Source organism: Ostrea edulis, chromosome 2 (assembly GCF_947568905.1).
Source record: "Ostrea edulis chromosome 2, xbOstEdul1.1, whole genome shotgun sequence".
Taxonomy (NCBI): domain Eukaryota; kingdom Metazoa; phylum Mollusca; class Bivalvia; order Ostreida; family Ostreidae; genus Ostrea; species Ostrea edulis.
In genome coordinates this window covers 36,389,084-36,413,814 of record NC_079165.1, presented here as the reverse complement: position 1 = coordinate 36,413,814, position 24,731 = coordinate 36,389,084, and the positions used below count along the sequence as shown (strand labels likewise).

At 34.8% G+C, this 24,731-nt stretch overlaps 3 protein-coding genes across 3 annotated transcripts; all 3 read right to left on the bottom strand.

Annotated features, from left to right (window-relative positions):
- Window positions 1-2,752: 2,752 nt before the first annotated feature.
- LOC125679896 (uncharacterized) lies at window positions 2,753-3,733 on the bottom strand. The gene is made up of 2 exons (XM_048919349.2): window positions 3,278-3,733; window positions 2,753-2,842 (listed from the first exon to the last, which is right to left on the bottom strand). Exons 1-2 carry the CDS (start codon window positions 3,650-3,652, stop codon window positions 2,753-2,755), a joined length of 465 nt encoding a protein of 154 aa, XP_048775306.2. The 5' UTR covers window positions 3,653-3,733.
- Window positions 3,734-7,410: 3,677 nt separating this feature from the next.
- Window positions 7,411-15,695, bottom strand: LOC125681544 (uncharacterized). Its single transcript, XM_048921690.2, has 5 exons — window positions 15,384-15,695; window positions 10,744-10,842; window positions 9,505-9,531; window positions 8,308-8,337; window positions 7,411-7,750 (listed from the first exon to the last, which is right to left on the bottom strand). The coding sequence occupies exons 1-5, from the start codon at window positions 15,547-15,549 to the stop codon at window positions 7,617-7,619; spliced, it is 456 nt and encodes a 151-aa protein (XP_048777647.2). The 5' UTR covers window positions 15,550-15,695; the 3' UTR covers window positions 7,411-7,616.
- A 4,050-nt stretch (window positions 15,696-19,745) lies between these two features.
- On the bottom strand, window positions 19,746-24,501 carry LOC125681545 (uncharacterized). Its single transcript, XM_048921691.2, has 3 exons — window positions 24,249-24,501; window positions 23,695-23,742; window positions 19,746-19,949 (listed from the first exon to the last, which is right to left on the bottom strand). The coding sequence occupies exons 1-3, from the start codon at window positions 24,424-24,426 to the stop codon at window positions 19,849-19,851; spliced, it is 327 nt and encodes a 108-aa protein (XP_048777648.1). The 5' UTR covers window positions 24,427-24,501; the 3' UTR covers window positions 19,746-19,848.
- Window positions 24,502-24,731: the final 230 nt, after the last annotated feature.

Below are 24,731 nucleotides of genomic sequence, written 5' to 3'. Positions count from 1 at the left end.
GTCAATCTACAATAGACATAGGAAGATATTGACCGATTAATATCTTTGCTTGACATACATCAAATTTGGCTGACTAATTCTCACTAAGAAGTAGATGTTCCCTATTGTTTTTTCAGGCCATAAGGTTAATGGTCAAACTGGGCATAGTAAGATACTGTCTGCTCAATATTTTAATAACACTTTGCTTCACAGACACAAAACGTGGTTTACTGGTTCCACCTAAGGAGAAAATGACCCCTATTCAGTATTGGATTTGGGATCTCACGGTGACACACCTTTGCTTGCCACAGTGTGAAAAGAGAAACATCGTTGAGCTTCACCCTTGACTAGCGAAGATGATGGTCACCATATAGTAAGATAGTGTCTGCTCAATGTTTTGAGAACTCTTTACTTAAGGTAGATCCATCCTCATGTGACTTATCAATTATATTAATGGTTAAAAGTCGATAAACTTTATTAATTTCCACTCAATATAGTTTAATTTAATTAATAACCAAAGAAAATATATATGTTGCCACCTTTTTAAAGATGGCAGACATACAATAACAGAAGTATACATCAACATCAGAAAATCACACATTTTCGGTAAACAGAATAATAAAAATAGATAAAAACTTCTTGAAATGACACATTTTGAATATCAACAGTTTAAAAAAAAACCTGCTAATTCATAAATATGTATAGATTAATTGTGGATATTAGGGAAACCAATGTATAATAGACATCCAGTAGAGGATATTCCAGCATAAGAGTTATTGCCCTTGACAACATTTTTAAAATCATAAAAAATGGATTATCTATGGAAAATATAAACTTTTTCAGTATAAATAGTTTACCATATTTTTTATTATATCCAGTGAATAAAATTCCTCAAAAAGATATATTTCTATCATGCACAAAGTTTAATTTATTGAGATTTTTGCAAAAATTTATGACATCACATGCGGATCGATCAACCTTAACAAACATCAACATTGATACAGTACACTTGTTCCCTTTAACATGTAGATGTCCTCAATTCATTTTGAAGTCACAAGGTCAAGGGTCAAACTGGACATATTAGAATATGTTCTGCTCAATAAGTCGATATTTGGTATGTAATTTACTAGTATATGTTTATAGATCAAGTTTAAGTACCTTCACAGTGGAATGAATTTCACAAGATTTATGAAACTACTGTACATGTATGTGTCAAATGTACTGTTCCGTACTTTGCTCAACAATGCCTTTTTAACAATATATGTTGGTAAAGTTTTCTCCAGTACCAAGAGATTTGGTGCCGAGCAAAGCGAGGGACCAAATCGAGTGGCGAGAGTAAAGTTTAACAACATACGCCTAGTACATGTTTCTGGTCGGTGCGGTTTCGAATCCTGCTCGCACCGGTAAGTGAGAAAGTTTCCCAGTTTACTTTCGGAAGGTCGGTGGTCTCTTCCCAGATACATTGTATCTGGGTTCTCTCTTCCACCAATAAAAACTGGGCGCCACGAGATAACTGAAAAATTGTTGAGTGTGGCGGAAAACAACAAAACAAACAAACAGAATAGTACATGTTTCACACGAGAAATGAAAACTCTTTGTGGTCTCTATTTTTTATTACTGTAATGAAGTTCTTTTGGATTTTGTGTAGGCAATAAAGAAAATGATAAATCGTAGAATAAATAAAAGGAAAATTTATTTAACAATAAGATAAGAAATATAGAGATGTTTGAAAAACAAAGAAATCACACTTTCACATTCACACACCCATACTCTCTCACCGAGAAAGAAAATATAAATTGGTATAAATAAACCTGGCAATATTGACAATCAATATAACGTATAACTGTCAAGACAATTCAATAGTTAATACAACAAATATGTCATTCCAGGCTGAAAATATAACTGGTAATAAATGTATTACATAATGGTTCAAATAGTAGCAAATTCCGCTAACTACAGAAAAGGTTAAACAGTAGTAAATTACGTTTTGTACAAATTTCTCAAATTCCTTTTTGATAAAATGTTAATTTACTGAAACTCAATATGAAAGTTTGGCTACTCAGCACAATTCAATTTAACGCCACGTCACACTTGGCACCACCAGGCCTCCATACAGCGCGAACAGCCCCTCCGCTTCCAGTCCCGGACTCACAGGTCTCTCACTGAACAACGATACTGGGTATAACGCCGACTTCAAACCAATGCCAACACTAGGCCCACAAAATAATTGCCAAGTCCACCACGTGGAACACCCATGTACAGTGCGGTCTCACGTGTTTTGATTCCCACGCCGAGCACCTACTGAAATGCTGAAAGTACTGCCTGATATGGCCCAGATAGCTTCTTAAATCCCCTCTACACGGCTGGAGAAAACCTATGCCCACACAGTAAAATGTTTATCTCTCTGGCTACCCATTACCCAGACTAGCTTCTGGAATTCGCCAAGAAAAGACCCCTGCTGGACAGCATGAAAACGTGGCCGCACGCTTGACAAACAGCCGCTACTCTGACTGACCAAACCGGTATGCTAAAAATAGCCTTATCGACCAACACTCACACTACGGAAACACCTTACAAGCATAAACAACTATTTACAGACAACACCACAAAAACTAACTAAATGAAAATTAACTTCATAACATACGACCCCATTTATTTACAAAATGTCCATCATTTTAGATAAATTATGATGAAGTTGAAAACAAAATTGAAACCAACTTAAATTGGTCTGGATAAAAAATCCGCCATCTTGTTATCCTTCCCTGCAATGTGTTCAACCGTGTACTTGAACTCTTGCAGAACCAGACTCCATCTGATGTGAACCAAACTCGCATTTCTTTGGATTTGCTGTCAAACTTGCTTTCTGTAACGAGCTTAACACTGCCTTTATGTGCCCTAGATGACTTTCCCAACTTTCGCTGAAAATAATGATGTCATCGATAAAGGAATCTGAAAATGTAGTATGGTCAGCTAAAACAGTTCTTACTAACCTGTTGAATGTTGCAGCAGAGTTCATCATTCCAAACGGCATAACCGTAAATTGGAAATGACCAAATGGAGTCACAAACTCGCTTTTCTCTTTGGCCTCATCGTCCAAACTGATTTGCCAATAACCCTTCGTAAGGTCTATCTTACTCAAATACTTTGCTTCCCCGAGTCTATCAATGATATCTTCAATCTGAGCATTTGGCTCGGGATCAAATTGGGTTACCTGATTTAATTTTCGGTAGTCTACGCAGAACCTAATTGTCTTGTCTTTCTTAGGAATGATAACTACTGGAGATGCATAAGGACTTACCGAAGATTCCACAATACCCGCTTCTAACATTGCCGACAACTCTCTTTTCACTTCATTCCGTAATGCATGTGGAATTTGATAGGGTTTTTGGCGAACTGGAATATCGCTTGTGGTGACAACACGATGTTTCAATATCGACGTTCTGCCAGGAACATTGGTCAACACCTCGCTGCATCCTTGTAAACATTCCATGAGTTCCGTTTTCTGTTCCTCAGACAATGTGTCGGATATCTTGACATCTTTGAAATTGTCTCTTGGATCCACCAAGGGATTCTCAATGCACTCATTATCCTCTTCCAAATGATCTGCAATACATACTGCTGCTATAACTTGCTTCTCATTCTCTTCATCTCTTTCAAACCAGCGTTTTAGCATGTTGACATGGTAAACTTTGGTACCGCCGTTGTCATACCGTACTCTGTAGTCTACCGGACTTACTTTCTCCAATACAGGAAAAGGTCCTTTCCACTGTGCCAATATTTTCTTTGTACTCATCGGTAACAAAACCAGGACTTTGTCCCCGACTTCAAATGACCTATTTCTCGCATTTCGGTCGTAATACCTTTTCTGGTCCGTTTTACTGTCCTGTTCCTTCTCTGATACGAGATCTGCCATCTTTGCCAGTTTCTCGCGCATCTCGATGATGTAGCTGAGTACTGAGGGTTGTAACTGACGACTCTCGTCTTCCTCACCATCGATGCTTTCTCTAAGAATAGCAAGTGGTCCTCTGACGTGTCTCCCATACATCAGCTCAAATGGTGCAAAGCCTGTCGATTCCTGCGGAACTTCCTTATATTCAACAGCCAGGTGAGGGCGCGCAGTGAGTAGGTTTCAAGTATTATTAGGTTTTTCGTTCACATTCAATACATGTACATCTTCACCTATGTTTCAAGAGTGCCTGTCCTGTCTTTTCAAATGAATTTAAGCTAGGAACTTATTAAAACCATTGTTTTTGGACATTTTCGGGCATGATAGAAAATACTTCCATGCGTTTCCTAGATATCGTTTCTGAAAATGATCTTGAACATACTATTTGGGCGACCAACAAATACGGATCAGATATGCTGATAGAGTAATATAAAAATGTCCCTGTGTCTTTTAAATTGTTACAAATGAAAGATTGGTGGATATATTACATTGTGACCGAAGCCCGAACACAAGACGGTGAGTACACATCCTATACTATTTTCATGAAGTGTTAGTGATGGGGCATAACAAATACCTGAGAGAGAGAGAGAGAGAGAGAGAGAGAGAGAGAGAGAGAGAGAGAGAGAGAGAGAGAGAGAGAGAGAGTATCTTAAATAGAGCATGTCTGTCCTCTTGTTTCTGTTGGTCGCCCAAGCCACCCAAATTTTTGTGTTTTTGTTTTGATATTCAATGCTCCATACCAAGTCTGGTAACTGATACACCGTATTCAAAAAGCGCAACAACCTACCTTGACTGTTACCAATCTTTGATACTTTTTGGTCTAATAATTAGAACTACAAAGGCATGGTTTTCCAACCATGAAACTTGGACAAGGGTGTACCAAGTTATTTGGTACACGTAACAATCTTTTGTTCGAGGTGTGAAACATGTACTAACTTAGGAATCTATACTATTCTAATGGTTATTGAATGAGTAGATAGATATCAAGCTTCACTTTCATTGCAGTTGAGTTATTCTAACAGAAATGGTAAAACTAAGTCGCATGGTTGACTGAATTAATTCTTACACTCTGTCTGGTTCTCTGTATTTTTTATTGTGTAAGATACATGTACATGTATAATTTTAGGCATACCAATTTGTAATCGAGTACATCAGATTTGCTGCATCTGTTTACAAAAGATCGAAATAATGATATTTCGTGGTGTTACATAATTAATATCCGCCTGCTCTTTCAATTTTCCATGGTTTGTAGATTATGACATCCCTCTAATGAATAGGGGCGCTGGTAGGAGACATACATTGCTTTTGCAATACTCTCAGAATGCTTGTTCATATACATGTAATTGTACAAATTGTGTGTTAGAGTGATGGATCCCAAATTAATCTTTGTTTATTTCCGCTTAGTTAGCTTGGCCTATTAATGACTATAGTTCCCGATGCACTTTACAAACGACATGCTCACTATGGGGTTTCACAACTTTTCATATCTTTGTGTTACATTTTTATTTCCAACATTGCATTTCTGATTTTTTATAAGGATGTCTACGAGTAAAAATGCTTCACATGTTTTGGAAGATTTTCCGCATGTGGGGCGAACGTTCTACCTCTAGACCACACCGGCGGTTTGGAAAGAGTTAGTGTAACTAATGCATCTGTATTCATATATATAGAGAGAATGAGATGATAACACAATTCTGAATACAGATATATACGTACACATGGAAAACATTCATAACCATAACCGCTCGGAACCGACTTTTTGTGGTCATCTCAAAAAAGAAAATGTTCGTTACAGTGTAGCTTCGCCTTTCATGATATCGTTATCCGGATTCCCGGGATACTTAACCCTTCTATTGAACATCAAATCACACAAGACACTATTATTTTGCCAAATGACATCAAAATAATTGAAAAACAAAGTAAAATTGTGTAAACAATCGATGATCGTTATAAGGTGAAATTTTGATTGTTTCTTCGACTCAAGCACAGAATCTGGGAGTTTCGCATTGGTGGAAATGTTTTCCTGATTTAACTGACCTCTATAACTTTGTACACTACGAATTTGCCAAAGAACATTAACCTTAGTGAATATTGAAATTGTTTTACATACATATACTATACTCTCTGGGAATTTCCACGGGTAGGAAGAATTAATTCATTTTTGTGGTAATAACACAACGAATTTAGCCCCTGTGCTTTACATACTATTGAAAATGGTGACACGGAATGCAGTCCTAAACCCTCTTGAAAAAGCTCTTCTCTTTGGAACAGTTATAATTTACGTCGTATATCTTGAAATAAATAATAAAGTTAAAAATTCAAATATTAAAAGCATAACTAAAACGCCAGATACCATTACAAAAGACATTGAAATAATGTATCGTTGCAAATTGTCAATGTATTGGGAATGGTTGTATTAACAGATCCTAGCATTGGCTAGGAAACATGAACTGGAACGTGCACACAGAGAAATCGAAGACAAGGAGAAGATTATTAAACAACAATTCGATTTACTAGTTAACAGTCGTAGTCGGCAGTTTATTAAATTAGAGACACTATATTTTGAGAATCGTTTCATTACTACAGAAAATAAAGACCTGTAAATATGGAACGCATATCTCTTCATTCTAACATCGAATGGAAACATTTGTAATGATGTTGTCTTTTCACTGATGTAATTGAATTTTAGGTGGGTTTTTCTATTTGTTTTAAAAATGTGAAGAAAATAAACGACAGAGACCAATGTACACGGAATTTTCTAACTGTGTTGAAGTGTTTGAGCACGTGGTAGGGGAACTGACCGAATGCTATATATCATTTGAACCAGAATTCATTGCATCACCTGATAGGCTTTATAATTCTTATAACAAGAACTATCTGTATAACGAAAACCATGGGCCACCTTCTAACCCCTCCTCACGGACATCTACACTCTCCATAGTAAATTGCCGTAAGGTTTAGATGTACTCTGCATTAAAACATGATTGTATCCTGCGTGGGAATGGTTGTATCCAAATGAAGTTTGACCATGGTGGGCATGGTCGCGTCAAACCTAAGAGGTAAACATAGGTAGTGATTGCTCCTTCGCCAAACGCTGGAAATTGAAAAGTGAAAATCCTGTGCCTTTCGGATATAACCTTAAAAATGGAGTTCCCGTGTCGCGGAAGGCGTTGACACGTTTAACAACGCTCACTGTTACTATCCTGAGCGCTAAGTATACATTACAGATCTAACTTTGTGGTACTTCACCACAGCTGGCGACGCCTCAATATGAGTGAAAAATTCTCTAAGGAGCGTAAAACAAACCTTGACGCTAAAATGGTGATTATATTGTAGCAATATGTGTTTTGATATCTTAAATAGAATGTTGGTGATGTTTTCCGTTGAAAAATCACAAATTGCTACAGAATAAATTACAAGTATAGAAATGAACGAAGGGAAAATTCTGTCGAGGTTAGAAGAATATAAAATATCATAGATGAGAGTATTTAATTTATTGTAATAAAGCTGTTCTGAAAATTGTGTCCCTTTGTATGAATGGTGGCCAGTTTTTATCTTTGACACCATTGTTTTAGTAACTGGGAACACGCCTCTTTATATGGCAACGTATTTATTTGGTAAAATTTGGCATTTTAGTCGTTACATGTTTCCGTTGTGCTATAGTGCATTATGTGGTGTTCCCTCTTCCAAGTTATATAGAATCGGTTCTTGTTATGTTTCCGGCTGTGTTGTCTCGAGTAAAGCTACAAAATGCTTTCACACATTGATTTCTTGCTTCTTCAAGCATGTTTTGTCGACAAAATGAGCATATGGCGTTAGGAGGATCTACAGTAGAGAAATATTGAATTGATTAATTCTGAAATTAAATTTTATGGAACAATTATTCATATAGAAACTATTTTTCAAAAATTTTCTTAAGAATTATTCACATATGTGTTACATGTATAAATACTATCAAAACATAACATTAAATTTCGTATTTTTAAAATTATTATTATGTATAGCACAGCTACGCATTATTACTATATGACTGTTGAAACTTCTGTAATATAAATTTTTTCGTAAGTAGCCTGTATCTGTTCAAAATTGATCATGCGCAGAACATGATCTCATTATTTTGTTATATCTATTCTTTTTTTTTTTCGTTTCTTGTGAAAACAAATTCGTGGTTCTGAATTTTGTGTTTACAGTGTATGGTACATGTTGTCTTAAAACGGTCAAGGAGAAATACCTGACAGATGGGCCCAACAATTCAAATCCCAGCGAGGCGGAAAACGTTTGATGCACATGTAGATAAATCAATGTTTGTCAAAATGATTAACGTGTTAATGGAGATGTGATCTTATCAACAACAAATGAATTCACTAATTACATTTACTCACCACTTTGAATTCGTTGTTTAAATGTCGAATCTAAAAACAAACACAGAATACATTTATTATCGGTGTTTATTTGTATATCCGGTAACTGTACTGAAATATGCACCGCTATTATATAATAAGTTGGACCTTTTTTTTTTACCAACCATCGTGCGTATTAGAGGGGTGATAAATGGTATTTTATTTCACCTGAGCTACAAGCTCAATTGAGCTTTTCTGGTCACCCGTTGTCTGTACGTCTATAAACTTTGCATACTTTTTACTTCTCTGAAACCCTAGGACCAATTTTCAATCTTACTTGGTACCGTGCATCCTTGTGTAAATGGGATTTAGAATTGTTCTAACGAAGGGTATGCTCCTTCAAAGGGAGACATAATTGAGAAAAGTTAAAAATAGGGTGAGGTCAAGTTCGTGTTAGTTTAAGAGTGGGGCTAACGCGGACCCCCTGGACATACCAAAGGTGGGAATCGGTACCTAGAAGGAGTAAGCATCCCCTGTTGACCGGTTACACCCGCAATAAGCCGTATCTCTTGATCAGGTAAATGGGGTAATCCGTAGTCAAAATCATTTGCATTCCTATGTTATATGGATTCAAATGGTCAAGTCATGACCCTTGAGGACTAGAGTGGGGTCATAATAACATTCTCTTGGGGAATAAAGAGGGTAAAAGACATTTTTGAAGAAAGGTGTGGTCATGGTAACTTGGATAACATTGTGTGTCTCTTGTTTAAACATATGTTTACTGCCAGTTCCTAGTACTCATTAATAAGCAGATGAAAGGCGAAGTTAACGAACACTGATTAATCTCATAACTCCTATAAGCAGATACAGAATAGATAGTTGGGCAAACACGGATAAATATTGTGCTCTTTCTAAAGGAGTGTAATAAACTAGCCATCTTGCTTAGATGTATTGATATTGGTGTTTTGTGTCAATTGAAAAAAATCGAATATACATTTTTACATACAATCAAAGAAACTTAATGATACCGATATTATTGTATAATGGATGCAAACCGTGAACACGGTTGGATGTTAGCAAATGAATGTTTTGTTTCATGAATTTCTTGTTTTTACATATATCACTACATTACTTACACTTCGTGTTGTACATGAAGTGACATACAACTTAATTTAGAATAAGAATTTTTTGTATCTAATCTACTGAATATTTATTTGATAATTAAATTTTTGTACTTACTTTCTGGTGCTATGGTGGTGATGCCCCCTGAAAATAGATACATGTAAGTACAGTTATAGTAAAATAACTAACGGTATTATCATTTCTGTATGAAGCATGCTGTAAAATGTACATTGTATTTATCTCTACACTATGGGCATTATCGCTACATTATGGATATTATTGTTATATTATCGCAACATTATGGACATCATTGTTACATTATGGACATCATCATTATATTATGGACATTGTCATTACATTGTTGACATCATCGTTACATTATGAACATTATCGTTACATTATCGTTACATTGTGGACATCATCGTTACATTATGAACATTATCGTTACATTGTGAACATGATCATTACATTATAAACATGATCATTACATTATAAACATGATCGTTACATTATAAACATGATCGTTACATTGTGGACATCATCGTTACATTGTGGACATCATTGTTACATTGTGGGCATCATCATTACATTGTGGACATAATCGTTACATTATGAACATGATCGTTACATTATGAACATCACCGTTACATTATAAACATGATCGTTACATTATAAACATGATCGTTACATTGTGGACATCATCGTTACATTGTGGACATCATCGTTACATTGTGGACATCATCATTACATTATGGACATTATCGTTACATTAGGAACATTATCGTTACATTATGAACATTATCGTTACATTATGAACATGATCGTTACATTGTGGACATAATCGTTACATTGTGGACATAATCGTTACATTATGAACATGATCATTACAATATAAACATGATCGTTACATTATAAACATGATCGTTACATTATGAACATTATCGTTGCATTATCAACATGATCGTTACATTCTGGAGATCATCGTTACACTATGGATATCTACTATGATGTGGATATCGATAGAATATATAATACTACATTATTATTTTACTGTATCTATCGGAGGAGTAAGACTATATACTATAAGCAAATTATGAATAAAATACATACAAATTGATAAAATAAAACTTCTCAACGGTTTTCCTACGGTAACATTGTAAATAAGATTAAATTAGGATTTTTTTTTGCACCATTAAAAACACAATAATTAGTCTGTTGAGTCGCTCGTGAGTCGAGAGCATTTTTTAAAAATTAAATTTTTTTTAATTTAATTTTGCAATATGAGCCAATTTGTAATACAGTCAATCTGTAGTACAATGTAACACCAGTTTTGAATATTCAGTATTATCATCTTGCCTGAGGATGTCTTTTTTCTGCCTCTCCTGTTTAGTTTTCTGTTTGGGCGTCCTCTGCTATTCGATTTCCTAGCTTTAGCTTTACGATTTCGTCGATGACCTACAAATATGAAATCAGTATCTGCTAAGTTTGATACATCAACAATTGGTCGATATCAACGATACAAAAGTAAAGCTAATGAGGACTTCTTTTCTTGGTTGCAGCAATACATTGATATATTTGTAGAAGAACTAAGCAAGATCGACTACATTAGCTCATTCAACTTTGCACATGTCAGATATTTGCAATGTGTTATTATTTGCGATTAATGGTTGACCATCGTCCGTTAAGATTTGAATATATTTCTTTCTTTGTGAAAGTGCATAGACATTTTTCATCAGAATTGGTATTGTGTAGTTTTGGGGATAAGGGAAACTTCATGTTCACTAAACTCTTGGACCATGGGGAGAGGGGTCAAACCCTTTAGAATATGTCATCTTTAGATATTATTCTTTACTCAGGGACATCTAACAGACAAACCCTTTACATAGTCATGATGAGCAAGGATTTTTCTACCAAAATTGTAAAATTCATGGCCCCTGGATTAGGTGTTCCGGTGCTAAAGTGGAACCTTGTCTTTCATACAGTAGAATGCATTTTGTCTTGAAAATTCTTTCTTTTGACTCTTGGACATCGGATTGGGTAGATGATATTCATGATAAGAGAAGCCTTCACCAAATTTGTGACATTCATGGCCCCTTGCTACAGGAGTTAGTATGTTAAGGCGGGGCTTTATGGCTCATATAATGAATATATGTATGTCTTATTTCACTGAAAACCTTCTTGTTAACTACTGGACATCAGGCATGCATCCTAATTAGATACATGATAATAATAGCGAATACCAAAATTTTAAAATATGTGACATTCATTGCTTCAAAAGTTAGTATGTTAGGGCGGGGCTTTATGGCTCCTGTAGTGAATATATGTATGTCTTATTTCACCGAATATCTTCTTGTTAACTACTGGACATCAGGCATACATCCTACATGTAACTAGATATATGATCATAATAGTGAATACCAAAATTGTATAATTAATGACCAGGGATTCAAGTGCTACATGTACAATACATGTATGTTTATGGATGTAAAGAACACGGGTCCCGAAATGTTGAAATTTGTGACTCCTTGACAAGGGGGTTAAGACTCTTGGACGCAGCTCAAAAGAATAAATACAGAAAATGCATTTGATACCTGTAGCTTTAGCATGCCTATGCTTCTTGGCATTATGAAGAAATGCGTATGTATGGTTATAGAAATCCAACTAATGAAATTCCCTACCCCCGCGCCAGGGGTTCTTCTACCGGTTGCGGTAATCTAGCGTTTAGGGCGCTTACTTCGCAACAATTGAAACACACTCGGCCTTTTAAAAACAAACCTCGGATTTAGACGGCGGATGAATTCGGTGATTTCCTTAAAAACATGTGACGTAACCAAAAACAAAAACAAAAAACAACATAGCAGCTCCCATGTGTGTTTGCTGCCATGAGAAAAAGAGCAAATGTTATGTATAGTAAAGAGGCGAAGTTGTTTGATTTAAGGGATAACATTCAAAATTTATTCCGTTATGACATTAACTTTAATCTGCTTAAACTTCATGACTATGTAGTATGTGAATTTTGGTTAAAATTGCTTTATAAAGTGTCTGATATTCGAAAAAATATTTACAAATCGAGTAAGAGATCGGCTGAAACCCCACCTTCGCAGTTAAAGCAAAAAACTGTTATAAACCAATTAATTTTTTCTGTGGAAAAGCTGAGCATACACAAGAAACAGTCAGTATCGGAAAGGTTGGAAAGGTACATGTAAAGAACAGTCATAAACAGTTTTTTAAAAAAGCCTTATATAAATATACTTAATTTTTGCGTAGCAAATTCTAGCTGACCCTCCATATTGCTGTGCACTATATGCGCCGTAACTTCCGGCGAACAATTTAAGAAGGATTCTTTCTATCTGTTTACGAGGTTAATTTTCGTTCGCAGAAATGACCGAGTAGTTACGATTGACTTCGCAACTGGGAGGTTCCGGTTCAAATATCGACCCTGACGCCGCGTCAGATGTTTAACAAACAAGCACACGTAGATAGTGATTGATTGCGGCATTACAAGTGATTGACAGGGTTCTTCGGATATGAACTTGAGAACGGGGTCAGTCTGCAGATGACGGTCCCATATCATGATCACAACCCATGTGTCTGTTGTTCGCCACAGGAACTCTTAAATCTGGTCCATGCAGTTTTATCAGTTTGTCGCCGAAATATAACAGGTGCCAGTGTATGTGATAAGATACCCCGTTTCGTTTACAAAAAGTATTTGTAGAATAGATAGAACAATTTTCATTTTCAGAATCAATCAAATTCATTTCTCCTCTTTCAATTCTATTGATGTTCTCTTATTCAGAGATTCGGGGCATATTTTAAAAATTGGTTTCATCAGTCTGTCTGTCTCTTCGTCCGAAAAACTTTTAATTGGAAATTAGTGATAGGACTTTCATATTTTGCATGTGTATTCCTTGTGACAAAGCCTTTCTTTTGGTACCCAAATGTTTGACCTCATGGCATTGGAATTGGAAAGACTTTAACTTTGGTATAACTTTTGAATGCTTAGTGATAGAACTTTCATATTCCACCTGTGTATTTCTTGTGACAAAACCTTCCATTTGGTATCAGGATGCTACCTTACGAATTATGAAAGGTGAAGATAACGAACAGTGATTAATCTCATAACTCCTACAAGGAATACAAAATAGAAAGTTAGGCAAACACAAACCCCTGGATATACAATGTACCAGAGATGGGATCAGGTGCCTAAGAGGAGTAAGCATCCCATGTCGACCGGTCACACCCGCTGTGAGCCCTTATCTTGATCAGGTAAACGGAGTTATTCGCAGTCAAAATTATTGTGCCAAGAACGGTATAACAATCGATATGAAACATGTCAGACAGCATTTGACCCAATGATAGGTTGTATTGACAAACTAGATTGTTATAATGACCATCAGTGTTTCATTAACATACCTTATTTGCAATTGAGGAATGAAAGTAAATTCCCCTCACTATATACGATATAAAGTAAGTTATCCAGTTTAGGCTATCTCAGAAACCGCGAAGTTGTTTATAATGTGTAAATACTTTATATCGTATAAAATGACGAAAATTACTTTCATTTATCATAATTTTATTGAGTAAATCGCGTTTGCTACTATTTGATGTATAATTCTATAGAAAATGGGAATTTTATATGACGCGTACCAATAGTGCCGTAAATGTAGCAACAAAGGTGGAAACAGTACAGCCAGACGTATTGTGACATCATTCCTAAGATGTCACATACCGGAACTAAACGAAAACTTTCTTTATACGATATAAAGAATGTTGATAAAGTCAAATGAACCAATCAAATTGCGTGTTACAAGTAAAATCAAATTATTAGGAGTACATATGTATATGTACATGTAGTATTCAGAGAGTTTAAAGCAGTGCGAATATCGACACTAAGTAATAATAATGCACTCTTTAGGTAGTGTTTTCTTATGCAATATTTGTAATCTTTCGATTGACATTTAGAGTTAAAGGGACATAGACGCAATTGGAGCTGAAAAAATTCATTTTTAATGTTTAGAATGCTTAACTAAAGTATTTCTAATGGTCAAGCAAAATGAAGTCAATTTTGGGTATATGTATGAAAGTAGCAAAATGATATCACGACATTTTTATCATGTATATTGATGTATTGGTAAAATGGGTAATTGAATGAACATTATTATATTCATTAAATGCATTAGATATTTTTATTAGGGGGGATATGACTATGTCCACGACCACCTGTGCTTAAAATCTCGTAAGTTGTACGAACTTGCTTTTAATTCTTTTGTATATATCATATACAATAAAATACGTTCAAATCAAAACCTGTTTAAGATATTTTTAGATCGGCGAGGAACAAACGAACAAAAGCAGAGGTCACGGAAGGTGAACCATTGAGTTATATGCTACTGTGGTCGCCCTACATAGGTTAAAAGTATGGGTACTTCATCTAAAGCTTATGACGTCTCTACATCAGTAGAAATTCGAGACCAAGCAAACAAACACAATTAGATAATACATTGTACATGTAGTACATACCTTACATCACAGTTTGGCGGTCATTGGAACATGGACACAACAAATACACAATCTGTAGACTACATTTCATATACTGGCTCAAGATTTACTAAACGTCTTATTTCACCCAAAAATCTGACTTATTCCAAAATAAAATAACTTAATAATTTCGTAAGTTCTAACTAAGATATATGCTTGTTTTACTTGATTAAATGTGTTCTAAAGTAATTTAAAATTCGAGGAGGTATGTCTTCATTTTCTCTCAAAATGTCCTGGAACAGCATGAGGGCAGCCATTTTTGTTTAGATGAAAGAAAACAACTTTTAAAAAATATCTTGGGGTGATGTAGTCGTAAAATACGATGATTTTTTTTTAACGTAACCTAATAAGACGATATTTATCGTAAGTTCAGTTTACGACAAAATTTTGAACTTAAGAAACTTTGTAAAACTCAAGCCAGATCTTTTCCTACGCTAATAATTATGTAACTTAATTACCCGACAAATGTCTGAAGCCTCGGCGATTTCCATTCCTGTTTTCTCTAATTGTTGCAGAACCTCTTCCAAGATCACGATTTTTCTTATTTCTCTTCGGCCTTCCCGCGGATTCGCTCACTAACACCAGAATAATTACAAATAGCAAAGAAATGATTCCAATCCTCATGTTGACTTTTCTGTTAAAAATAAACGGTAAAAGGGAATTTTATAAGAAAATATTAGAAACTGAACATTGCGAAATGATCCCGTCATTAATTTTACATGTAGGTTTAATTATAAAGCCTATATATCAAAGGAACTTGACCGGAATTAAGTGAATAATTCATAGCGTTTTTCATATTCGTTTTGAAGGGAAATGTAAAGACTTAATTACCAATTCTGAGTCATCAAGTTCCGGTTGGTACGATCATGTTATATTTGGTCACAAACATGCACCATAGAACTAGATGTATCGGAGCGACTCGGCTATAACTCTACAAAATGTTATCCGACTAAACCTTTATTGTGACCCGGTTATGACTCTACAAAAAGTTATCCGACTAAACCATTATTACATTTGTACGTACTTCACCTCCGAAGTCTCATGATGTACCTATATCCCCAAATTCAATTTAAAATATCCGTGTATGACTGAGACAATGAGCGGAAACTCAAATGTTTGAACATTTTCAGAATCCGAGGGGGCATACATGTAGCTGTACCACTTTTCTGTTTACATGAATCAAATACAAACTCGGCCTGTACATTCTTGTGGTGTATCCATTCTATATCCTGAATTTCAATTCAAAACGTCCATGTACATGTATATCTGAGATGAGTGGAAACAATGAATTATTTGAAATGTTGGAGTCGGTCTGTCCAAAATTATTCAACCAAATAAGAACTTGGCCTTGTCTAAAGACGAAAGACCATAAACTTAAAATCAACTTAAGTCTGAATTTCGAAGCCCACTAACTTTTGAAGTAATCTTCATAAACAAATAAAATGTTCAGTATATATTTGCATTCATATCTTTTGTATAAAGCAGTAGTTTTTAAACATCTGTGCCAGATAAATCTTAAATTAATCACAAGCAAGCAATTTGCCTTTATTCTCAAGTCATGAACAGGTTTTTACAACATCTCAGGAGAATGATAGAATATTATGTCTTCTCTTCAGTTTATCGGTGACATTCGTCGAGGTGGAATTCGCACGTCCCAATGTTAGTGATCTGATAGAACAAATTTAGATAGAAGTGCAATTTGTCAGTATAGGTATGGTCACATGGTCATTAATTTGATATCGATAATGTTAATTGATTTGAACATATTTTATTGTCTGGATGTTATAACAAGCGGATTGAGCACAAGTTCTTAAAACTTAGAGCGCTCTCTCCTATATGACAATTGATTACATAAGATAATGTTCAAGAAATGAAACACAAAGGTATCAAATTTAAGAAATGATTAGCTTTCATAAAGCAATTATATAATAAATTATAACTGTAGATATATAAGTACAATTGATTAATATACACATGTATGTACAATTGATTAATATATATAATGTAGTATATACAAAGTAATCGCTATGCAAATTCCATAAACTAAAAACGACCAGATCTCTTTATAAATAACTGAACATAGGAAAATAATTCTTCATTTTCTGTGGTACTGATTGCATTATCACCCCATAATAATACATGCGTGTCTACTATATGCAAATTATCCATTCTAAAAATAGCATTAAATAGGTCATTTCTGGGGCGGTGTATTTTGCACATGAGAAAAAGAAATGGTAAGCATCTTCTACTTTACCACAAGTACACAAAGGACTGCCAATGCTGTTACATCTAAATAAATCTATATTCAATACACAGTTGTGTCTGAGTCTCGTATGGATTACGTTAATTGATAGTGTCACAAGACTCGTGGATTACTTTCGTTTGCTGAGTATTCATTTGATTATCATTAATTTAAGTAGCCATTTATAATAGTAGGCTATCAGCTAAATACGTGACTCGGGAAGTGTTCCCGCCAGAGGTCGTTTTGTGGCAAAGCGAACTGTCATTTACATTCATAATCATCCCTGCAGCGTGGAGATTCGGAAGATGATAGCATACTTATCAAACTTTCAGTGGATCGACAGGTGTATATTTAAAATATTGTATAATTTTCCATGCATGTACTCTATCTTTGATGGAGACCAATATTTTATATGCAGTTGACATAATGATCTTACAATTTTTGTAAATGGTTTTCAAAGCTGAAGCTGTGAGGGTTATTCATCGTGGTATGGCCTACCGTGATCCGAAAGACCTGTCACTTTGACTTGTCGTAACGGGCGCTTAGCAACGGAACAGCCCCTAATTCCTATTTTAGCATCTTGTTTTTTACGCTGCGCCGGAATCTGGGAATCTGGGACCTCCGGGTTACAGAGCTAGCGCCCAATAGCCACAAGACCACGCGACCTTTGATTGTAGGAGTTTGATACGGTATGTTTGTGTGACAATTTAAATTTTTTGTATGTTTTTGATATACTGATTTTCACATGTTTGAGGAGACATTATTTATGCTGGGCTATCACAGTTCTTTATATTGTAGCTTACTATTAATTATATAAGATAATTATATCTGTATACAAAATTATGCTAAAATCTATTGTTTAGAAATATAATACACATACTATGTATTTATACATTGTTTCTTGACACAAATTTGCTACGAATTGGTGTAGGATACAGTTTTATTATGATTTACAATTACATCTGTTACCAGGGCTGGGATGTTCCTCATTATTACTTGTTTATTTTTCCCTTCTTTTTTCCCGACTTTTAATTTGTTTATTTTGCATACTTTCATGTGTCCAGTAAAAGTGATGCTTTAACTTAGTGTAATCTGATTAGTGTAGTATTTGTCTTCAATTTGGGTGGCCTATAAGGTTTTATACCTTGTTAGCACACTAGTATAACACCTTGTTAGTGACATATTTTTGACCACCTGTTTGCCTTTGTTTTATCATTTTTATACAGGGAGGCAACATGTATATGATGTATGTGAACTATCCAGTTATGGGGCCTAGATTGTTTGTTTTATACAACAAAAAAATCAAACAAAAACCCCCCCAAAACAAGACAAAACTAGCTTCATTGAAGGCAACGTATGTAGCTTTGGCATAAAAAAGTTTTACCTAAATACTGTTTACTCAATAATAATGAAAGATAGATGTGCATGACTGAATATAGACTTTGATTGTTATAAGATAATTTAGATGTGAAAATGAATTTGAGAAATCAAAGTAGGTGGTAAGAATCCTGGACGCCAAACTTCGTGTCATATTACAGATATAAAATTAATGCTATGGAGGAATACAAATGATATCTTCATTATGTGATTTATCAGGCATGTAACATCGGGTTTTTTTTAAAATGTGTCGCCATGTGTGTGTTTGGGGTGGGCAGCCCGAGGTGATACTCGACTAAAATTCTTGACAAACCACAAATTAATCTTAAAAACCACTGCATGTTATTTTTACAAAACTTCAAAATCCTAAATCGTAGTGGGATGAGAGGGGTGGGGACTAGTATTCGTCCTTCAGTACCCAGAGTCAATGTTCATAACTTCAAGCTTCCATTCATCCCATTCACTAATGCTATCAAAATAGTAATGCAGCAATCACCCCCAACCCCCCAACCCCTGCGCTTTAGACAGTTTACATTTTTACACCACAAACACCGTTCCTGAACCGTTACACCTCTTTGTAATTTTGCATCAGCCAACTTCTCAAGAAAAGCAATGTTTTCAAATGATTCCCTGTACGATTTTTGTTTCTTTCTCTTTATTTTTCATATGTGTTTGTCTCAACTGTCAGAGTCACTCTGCCAAAGGTGATTAATGAATCTGCAGATGATACTCTATCAAATGACGCCTCCGGTTTTCTTGATATTTTATAAGTTGGTGAGGACGAAAATGCCAGAGTGTGTTTAAAACTGTAACAGCTTTAAGGAAAAAAGGAAAGGATAATGTCTATTTTATGTTTCTGTTTCACCTGTGTGCAGGAATGACTTGATTATTAATAAATTTGCACAAAAATGATTATTTACACAAACCGCCACATGGATTTGCTTTCATAGTTCTCTCTTAAATGCATAGTCATTAGTATGAGTGACAGATAACTGTTCCTTGAGATAAAAATAGGCATGTCAACAGACGAGTGTATTAATTACAAACGTTTTTCCCCAAGTCATGGTAGACATTGGCTTTGCAAATTGAAGTATTCTTTTCGTATGCAAATTTTAGCTGATTTCCTTGAAAGAATTTGTAATTAGAAAAAATACATGTAAGACAGATTTCTTGCACGGGTTAAAATGACTGAATATGTCTCTTTCCTTCCGATGATTTTATTATTTCATACAAATCAAAGTAGCAAATAAATCCCATCTTCACATTCAAACAATGTTGCATACTAAAGTTGTTCTTCACTTTGCTCAAAAGTCTGATCCACCTGCGTCACAATACTTTCTTATGCAGTAAAGACGGGCTTCCTCATTGGGGATCTGATAGCAGTATGCACAAAGGAGATCACCGACTGCAAAGAAAAATGTACAGTAATACACATTAATGAAGGAAAAGAAGCATAAGAATACAATTAAAGTATAATGACATTATTTTCAAATTCCGCATTTCCATTGGTTACCGTGTCATCGATTATGTGTAAATTGTATATTAATGTGAGATTAGCCGGTTGGCTGTTGTATGTATATGCCATAACTTTTAACTTTGTATATATTCTTTCCACCTTCCCGTGTAGGGGATTTTCTTCTAATGATTATACCCACACTTTCTAAAGATATTTCAACAATATTGTTGTTACATGTATCCCGGTCAATCCGTCTTTTACACTATATTCTTCCTCAAACCTCTCCTGAAATGGTAGCCGAAAAAAGACGTTTTTCTACAAAAACCATTTTCATACAACTGTTACATTTTACACAGTAGCCAAAACATACTTTGGAATATGATTGGTGGTGTCCTACAGATTCGCAACAAGGTTTGGAATTTCATCCTGGGGACCAATGGAGGCCGAAAAAAGTTTTTCTACAAAATCCACTTTCCCAGAAGAGTATCAATAGTTGAATCCTATTTTCTAATATGAGTGAAGGTGTCCTGTAGACATTTTCATCCTTGGAGCCAATTAGCGGCTGAAATTCTTATACAATACCAGGTATAACTGCAGAATTTATTGAAAATGAGATAAAATGTATGTCTGCATCAAAGGCAACAGGTTTGGATGGTATCTCTGTCAAACTTCTAAAACTTTCATCAAACAGTGTATGTGATATTCTTGCATATATTTTCAACTATTCTATATCTTCATGTACTTGTGCAGATGACTGGAAAAAGGCACGAGTTGTACCACTTTTTAAATCAGGGGATGAATGTCTAGTTAATAATTATCGGCCTGTATCCATTTTACCTTGTGTGAGCAAAATTTTAGAAAGGCATGTTTTTAATTCATTTTATGAGTATTTGTCAGTAAATTCTCTAATTACAGATTGTCAGTCTGGTTTTAGGCCAAAACACTCATGTGAAAGTACTCTTATTTCTCTAGTAGATAGATGGCTTAAAAATATTGATGAAGGTAAACTTACTGGTGTAATTTTTATAGACTTACGGAAAGCATTTGACACTATAAATCACAAGGTTTTATTACACAAACTCAAGTCATTTGGCATATGCAATGATACTTTTGAATGGTTTAAATCATATCTAACAAATCGTACACAGAGAGTTATTTGGAAAGGCAATTTATCGGAGGAAAGAAATGTAACCATTGGAGTTCCGCAAGGCTCTATTTTAGGCCCATTGTTTTTTATCCTGTATATTAATGACTATCCACAAGCACTGAAACATTCTCATGTAAATATGTATGCAGATGATACTTCACAAGATGTAACAGATAAGTCAGTGGAAAATATTGAGTCAAAGATGTATGAAGATCTTCAGCGCAGTATAATGTGGATTAAGGAAAATAAATTAAGCTTAAACCTGTCTAAAACTCAATGTATGCTTATTGGATCGGCACAAAAATTATCAAAGTATCGAAAATTAAATTTAGTGATAAATAACCATGTCATAGAATGTGTTCAGGAGTCAAAATTACTTGGTATTATTATTGATGAAACTTTGTCCTGGAAAAGTCATATAGAATCACTTATGAACAAGATTTCCAAGAGAATTGGCATTTTAAGAAGAATAAGATATTTTATGTCAAACGATGCGCTGCTGAAGATTTTTAATACTATGATTTTTCCACATTTTACATATTGTTGTACTATATGGAGCAATCCAAGAAATGCTGAAAATGTGAATAAGCTTTTTATATTGCAAAAACGAGCTGCAAGGGTAATTCTTAACATCAGAAATTTTGAAACACCATCTAATGTCATGTTTACAGAACTTAACTGGTTGCCTCTATCAGATTACTTTGTCTATAGAAAAGTCATTTTAGTGTATAAAGTTTTACATGGTTTAATGCCAGATTATTTAAATGTTTTTAAATATGTATCAGAAGTCAGTCAGAGGCAAACTAGAAATTCTTATTCAAATATTTTGTATATACCCAGGGCAAAAACAGAATATTATAGAAGATCTTTCAGCATTTCAGGGAGCACAGTGTGGAATGCCTTGAGTCAAAACATAAGAAACTCAACGAGTGTTGCGTGTTTTAAGAGAAATTATCTTAGAGATTATCACCATACTTTTTAAGCTTCATTTTGTATTCTATTTATCTTACATTCATAATTATTTCTTAAGTTTATATGTATTCTACTTCTTTTAATCTGTGTTTATTTTACTAATATTTGTCTGTATGTATGTTATATGCAGGACCATATTGAAAACTAGCGTTATCGCTAAATATGTAATCCTGGTTAAATAAAGGTCTTATTATTATTATTATTATTATTATTAAATTCTGATAAACCCTCTTTCCAAAACTCCTTTTAGCAGGATTTATGCTTCATCAAATTCTGTTATTTCATACTGGAAATTAATGTAACATATGAAATACTAGTTTAGGAGACCCACAGTCCAGATGCTCACCTGAGCCAAAAAAATTAAACATGTATATGTATGTAAATTAGATGATAACTCCTGTGCCTTTTTCGCTAGTTACTCAGTTACATGTACGAGAGATAGTGCATTTACATGTAGAGGCAAGCACGTACGTGCATGTACATGTATTATAGTCTATTATTCACATTATATATGTGTTTTCTGTTTGATCTGTATTGAAATTCATTACTTGTCATTTGCAACAATGAAGACAGGTTTTAATGTTTCTAGTGGCGTCTGCTCGCGTATGGATATAGGCCTATGCATTCCACTAGCTCCGCTACCTACTTCGCGACGTTGTTGAAACTGTGTGGAAATATTTCTCTGGTTTTATTTGTTACCTTTTATTTAGATAAGTATAATGAATAATGTTATATTATTCATTATACTTATCATAAATGTAAAAAGATGATATCAGAATTCCAGTGGCTAACCTCTGCACATTACTAGTATACAATGCAGAGAGAGAGAGAGAGAGAGAGAGAGAGAGAGAGAGAGAGAGAGAGTATAACTGTATGTTTATAAGTCTACAATTATATACATTAAATGAAATTTTCAACACATTTAACAAAATACATAGGGCTCACGGCGGGTATGACCGGTCGAAAGGGGATGCTTACTCCTCATAGGCATCTGATCCGACCTCTGGTATATCAGGTAGTCCGTGTTTACTCAACTCTATATTTTATATTGCTTACAGGAGTTGTGAGATTGATCACTGTTCGTTATCTTCACCTTTCATTTAGCATCTTAAAAATAATTTCATATCCTTGAAATATGAACGTTTCTAAGGATGATTTTCACTCATCAATAGCTACAGCATCTTAGTCAATTGACTGATATTTTCCTGTCATTGAAATTTAGACAAACATATCCATGAAGGCATAATGTATGATACCGATATGTTGCAGAGGTTGAGGACCAGTCTCCGGGGCCATAAAACAGACGAGCTCACTTTCGAGATGTAAAACAAATCACTTTCTAACCTCAACTTATTCCGTCTCACTTTCACAAAAGTGAGCTAGCTGAGTGTTATGGTCCCGAAGCCTGACTAGGGAATGCATAAAAAACAAGCCAGTTTGACTTTAAGAGTTCTCACTCTCTATGATTTGTCCTCCAATAGCCCTGTATTTCTCGTGCCTTATTTCTCCACCATCTTAGTCCTTATCTTATATATCATCAAACTTTTAAATATTTGTAGAGTGACTAATGCTTACCATCGTCCTCGTATTGATCAGGTACAGTTTTAGTCGTGGGTCCAGAATCTAGAATAAACATACAATAACATGTTTGGTGGAATAAATTTGCAGTATTTTGAGCTATTGTAAAATAAATGTTACAGTAGTAAAGTCATACACTTCATTTCAATAAGCCGTGATTGTGAGAGAAAACATGCTTTTTGGTTCATCAAGTGAATAACCATGTTCAGAATAAAGTTTAAGAAGGGATAATACATCGCCATAATAGCTGATTTCCTTATATATTATCGTCTCGCTGGGTAGCTTAGTAGTTAACGTATCAACGACTGCATCTGTAGTTCGTGTGTTCCAGTCTAACAACACCCCCCTCCCGATTACTCATTACTAAAACTGCTTTTTTTTATTAACATTGTAAATTTGGAACTTTTTCAGTTTCACAATATTGCTATACATATCCTCCACTTTCATCCCTATCAGATTTCTCTGGCGTGCTATTCCTCCTTAAGCTGATTTCACCTGTATATAATAAAGCACGTGCAAGACTTCCCGGACCAGAACTAATTCTTACTTACCTTTCACATTCTCGGATATTTCACTTTTACTACCACTCTCATTTTCAGAACTTTGCAGATCGTCAAATTCCGAAGACTTAGATATATTGTCTTTAGGATACAGTACGCCAGCGAAAGCAAATCGTCTATGACCCAGTTGTACGAAGACAAAAGAAAAGAGAAAAATTCGAATCTTCATACTTCGCTGAGAATTAAAACGATGAGACTAACGAACGGCCCACGGTGGCTCTTATTCAAATTACCTTAAAACAATTATCTCTCCCAGTTATATAACATCTTGAGAACTTTTCAGGGTTATTAATGATAGTAGCTAATATAAATTTTAAAACATAACAGCCATATATATATAACCCTTCAAGTTTTCTGATCATTCTTTAAATTATCATATTTTTACCCTTTTTAAAACTACTAAATTACAACCATTGAAAACATTAAATTTTGACCGTCTCTGATCTTATCCTGTACTTACCCCCTGTACCTTCT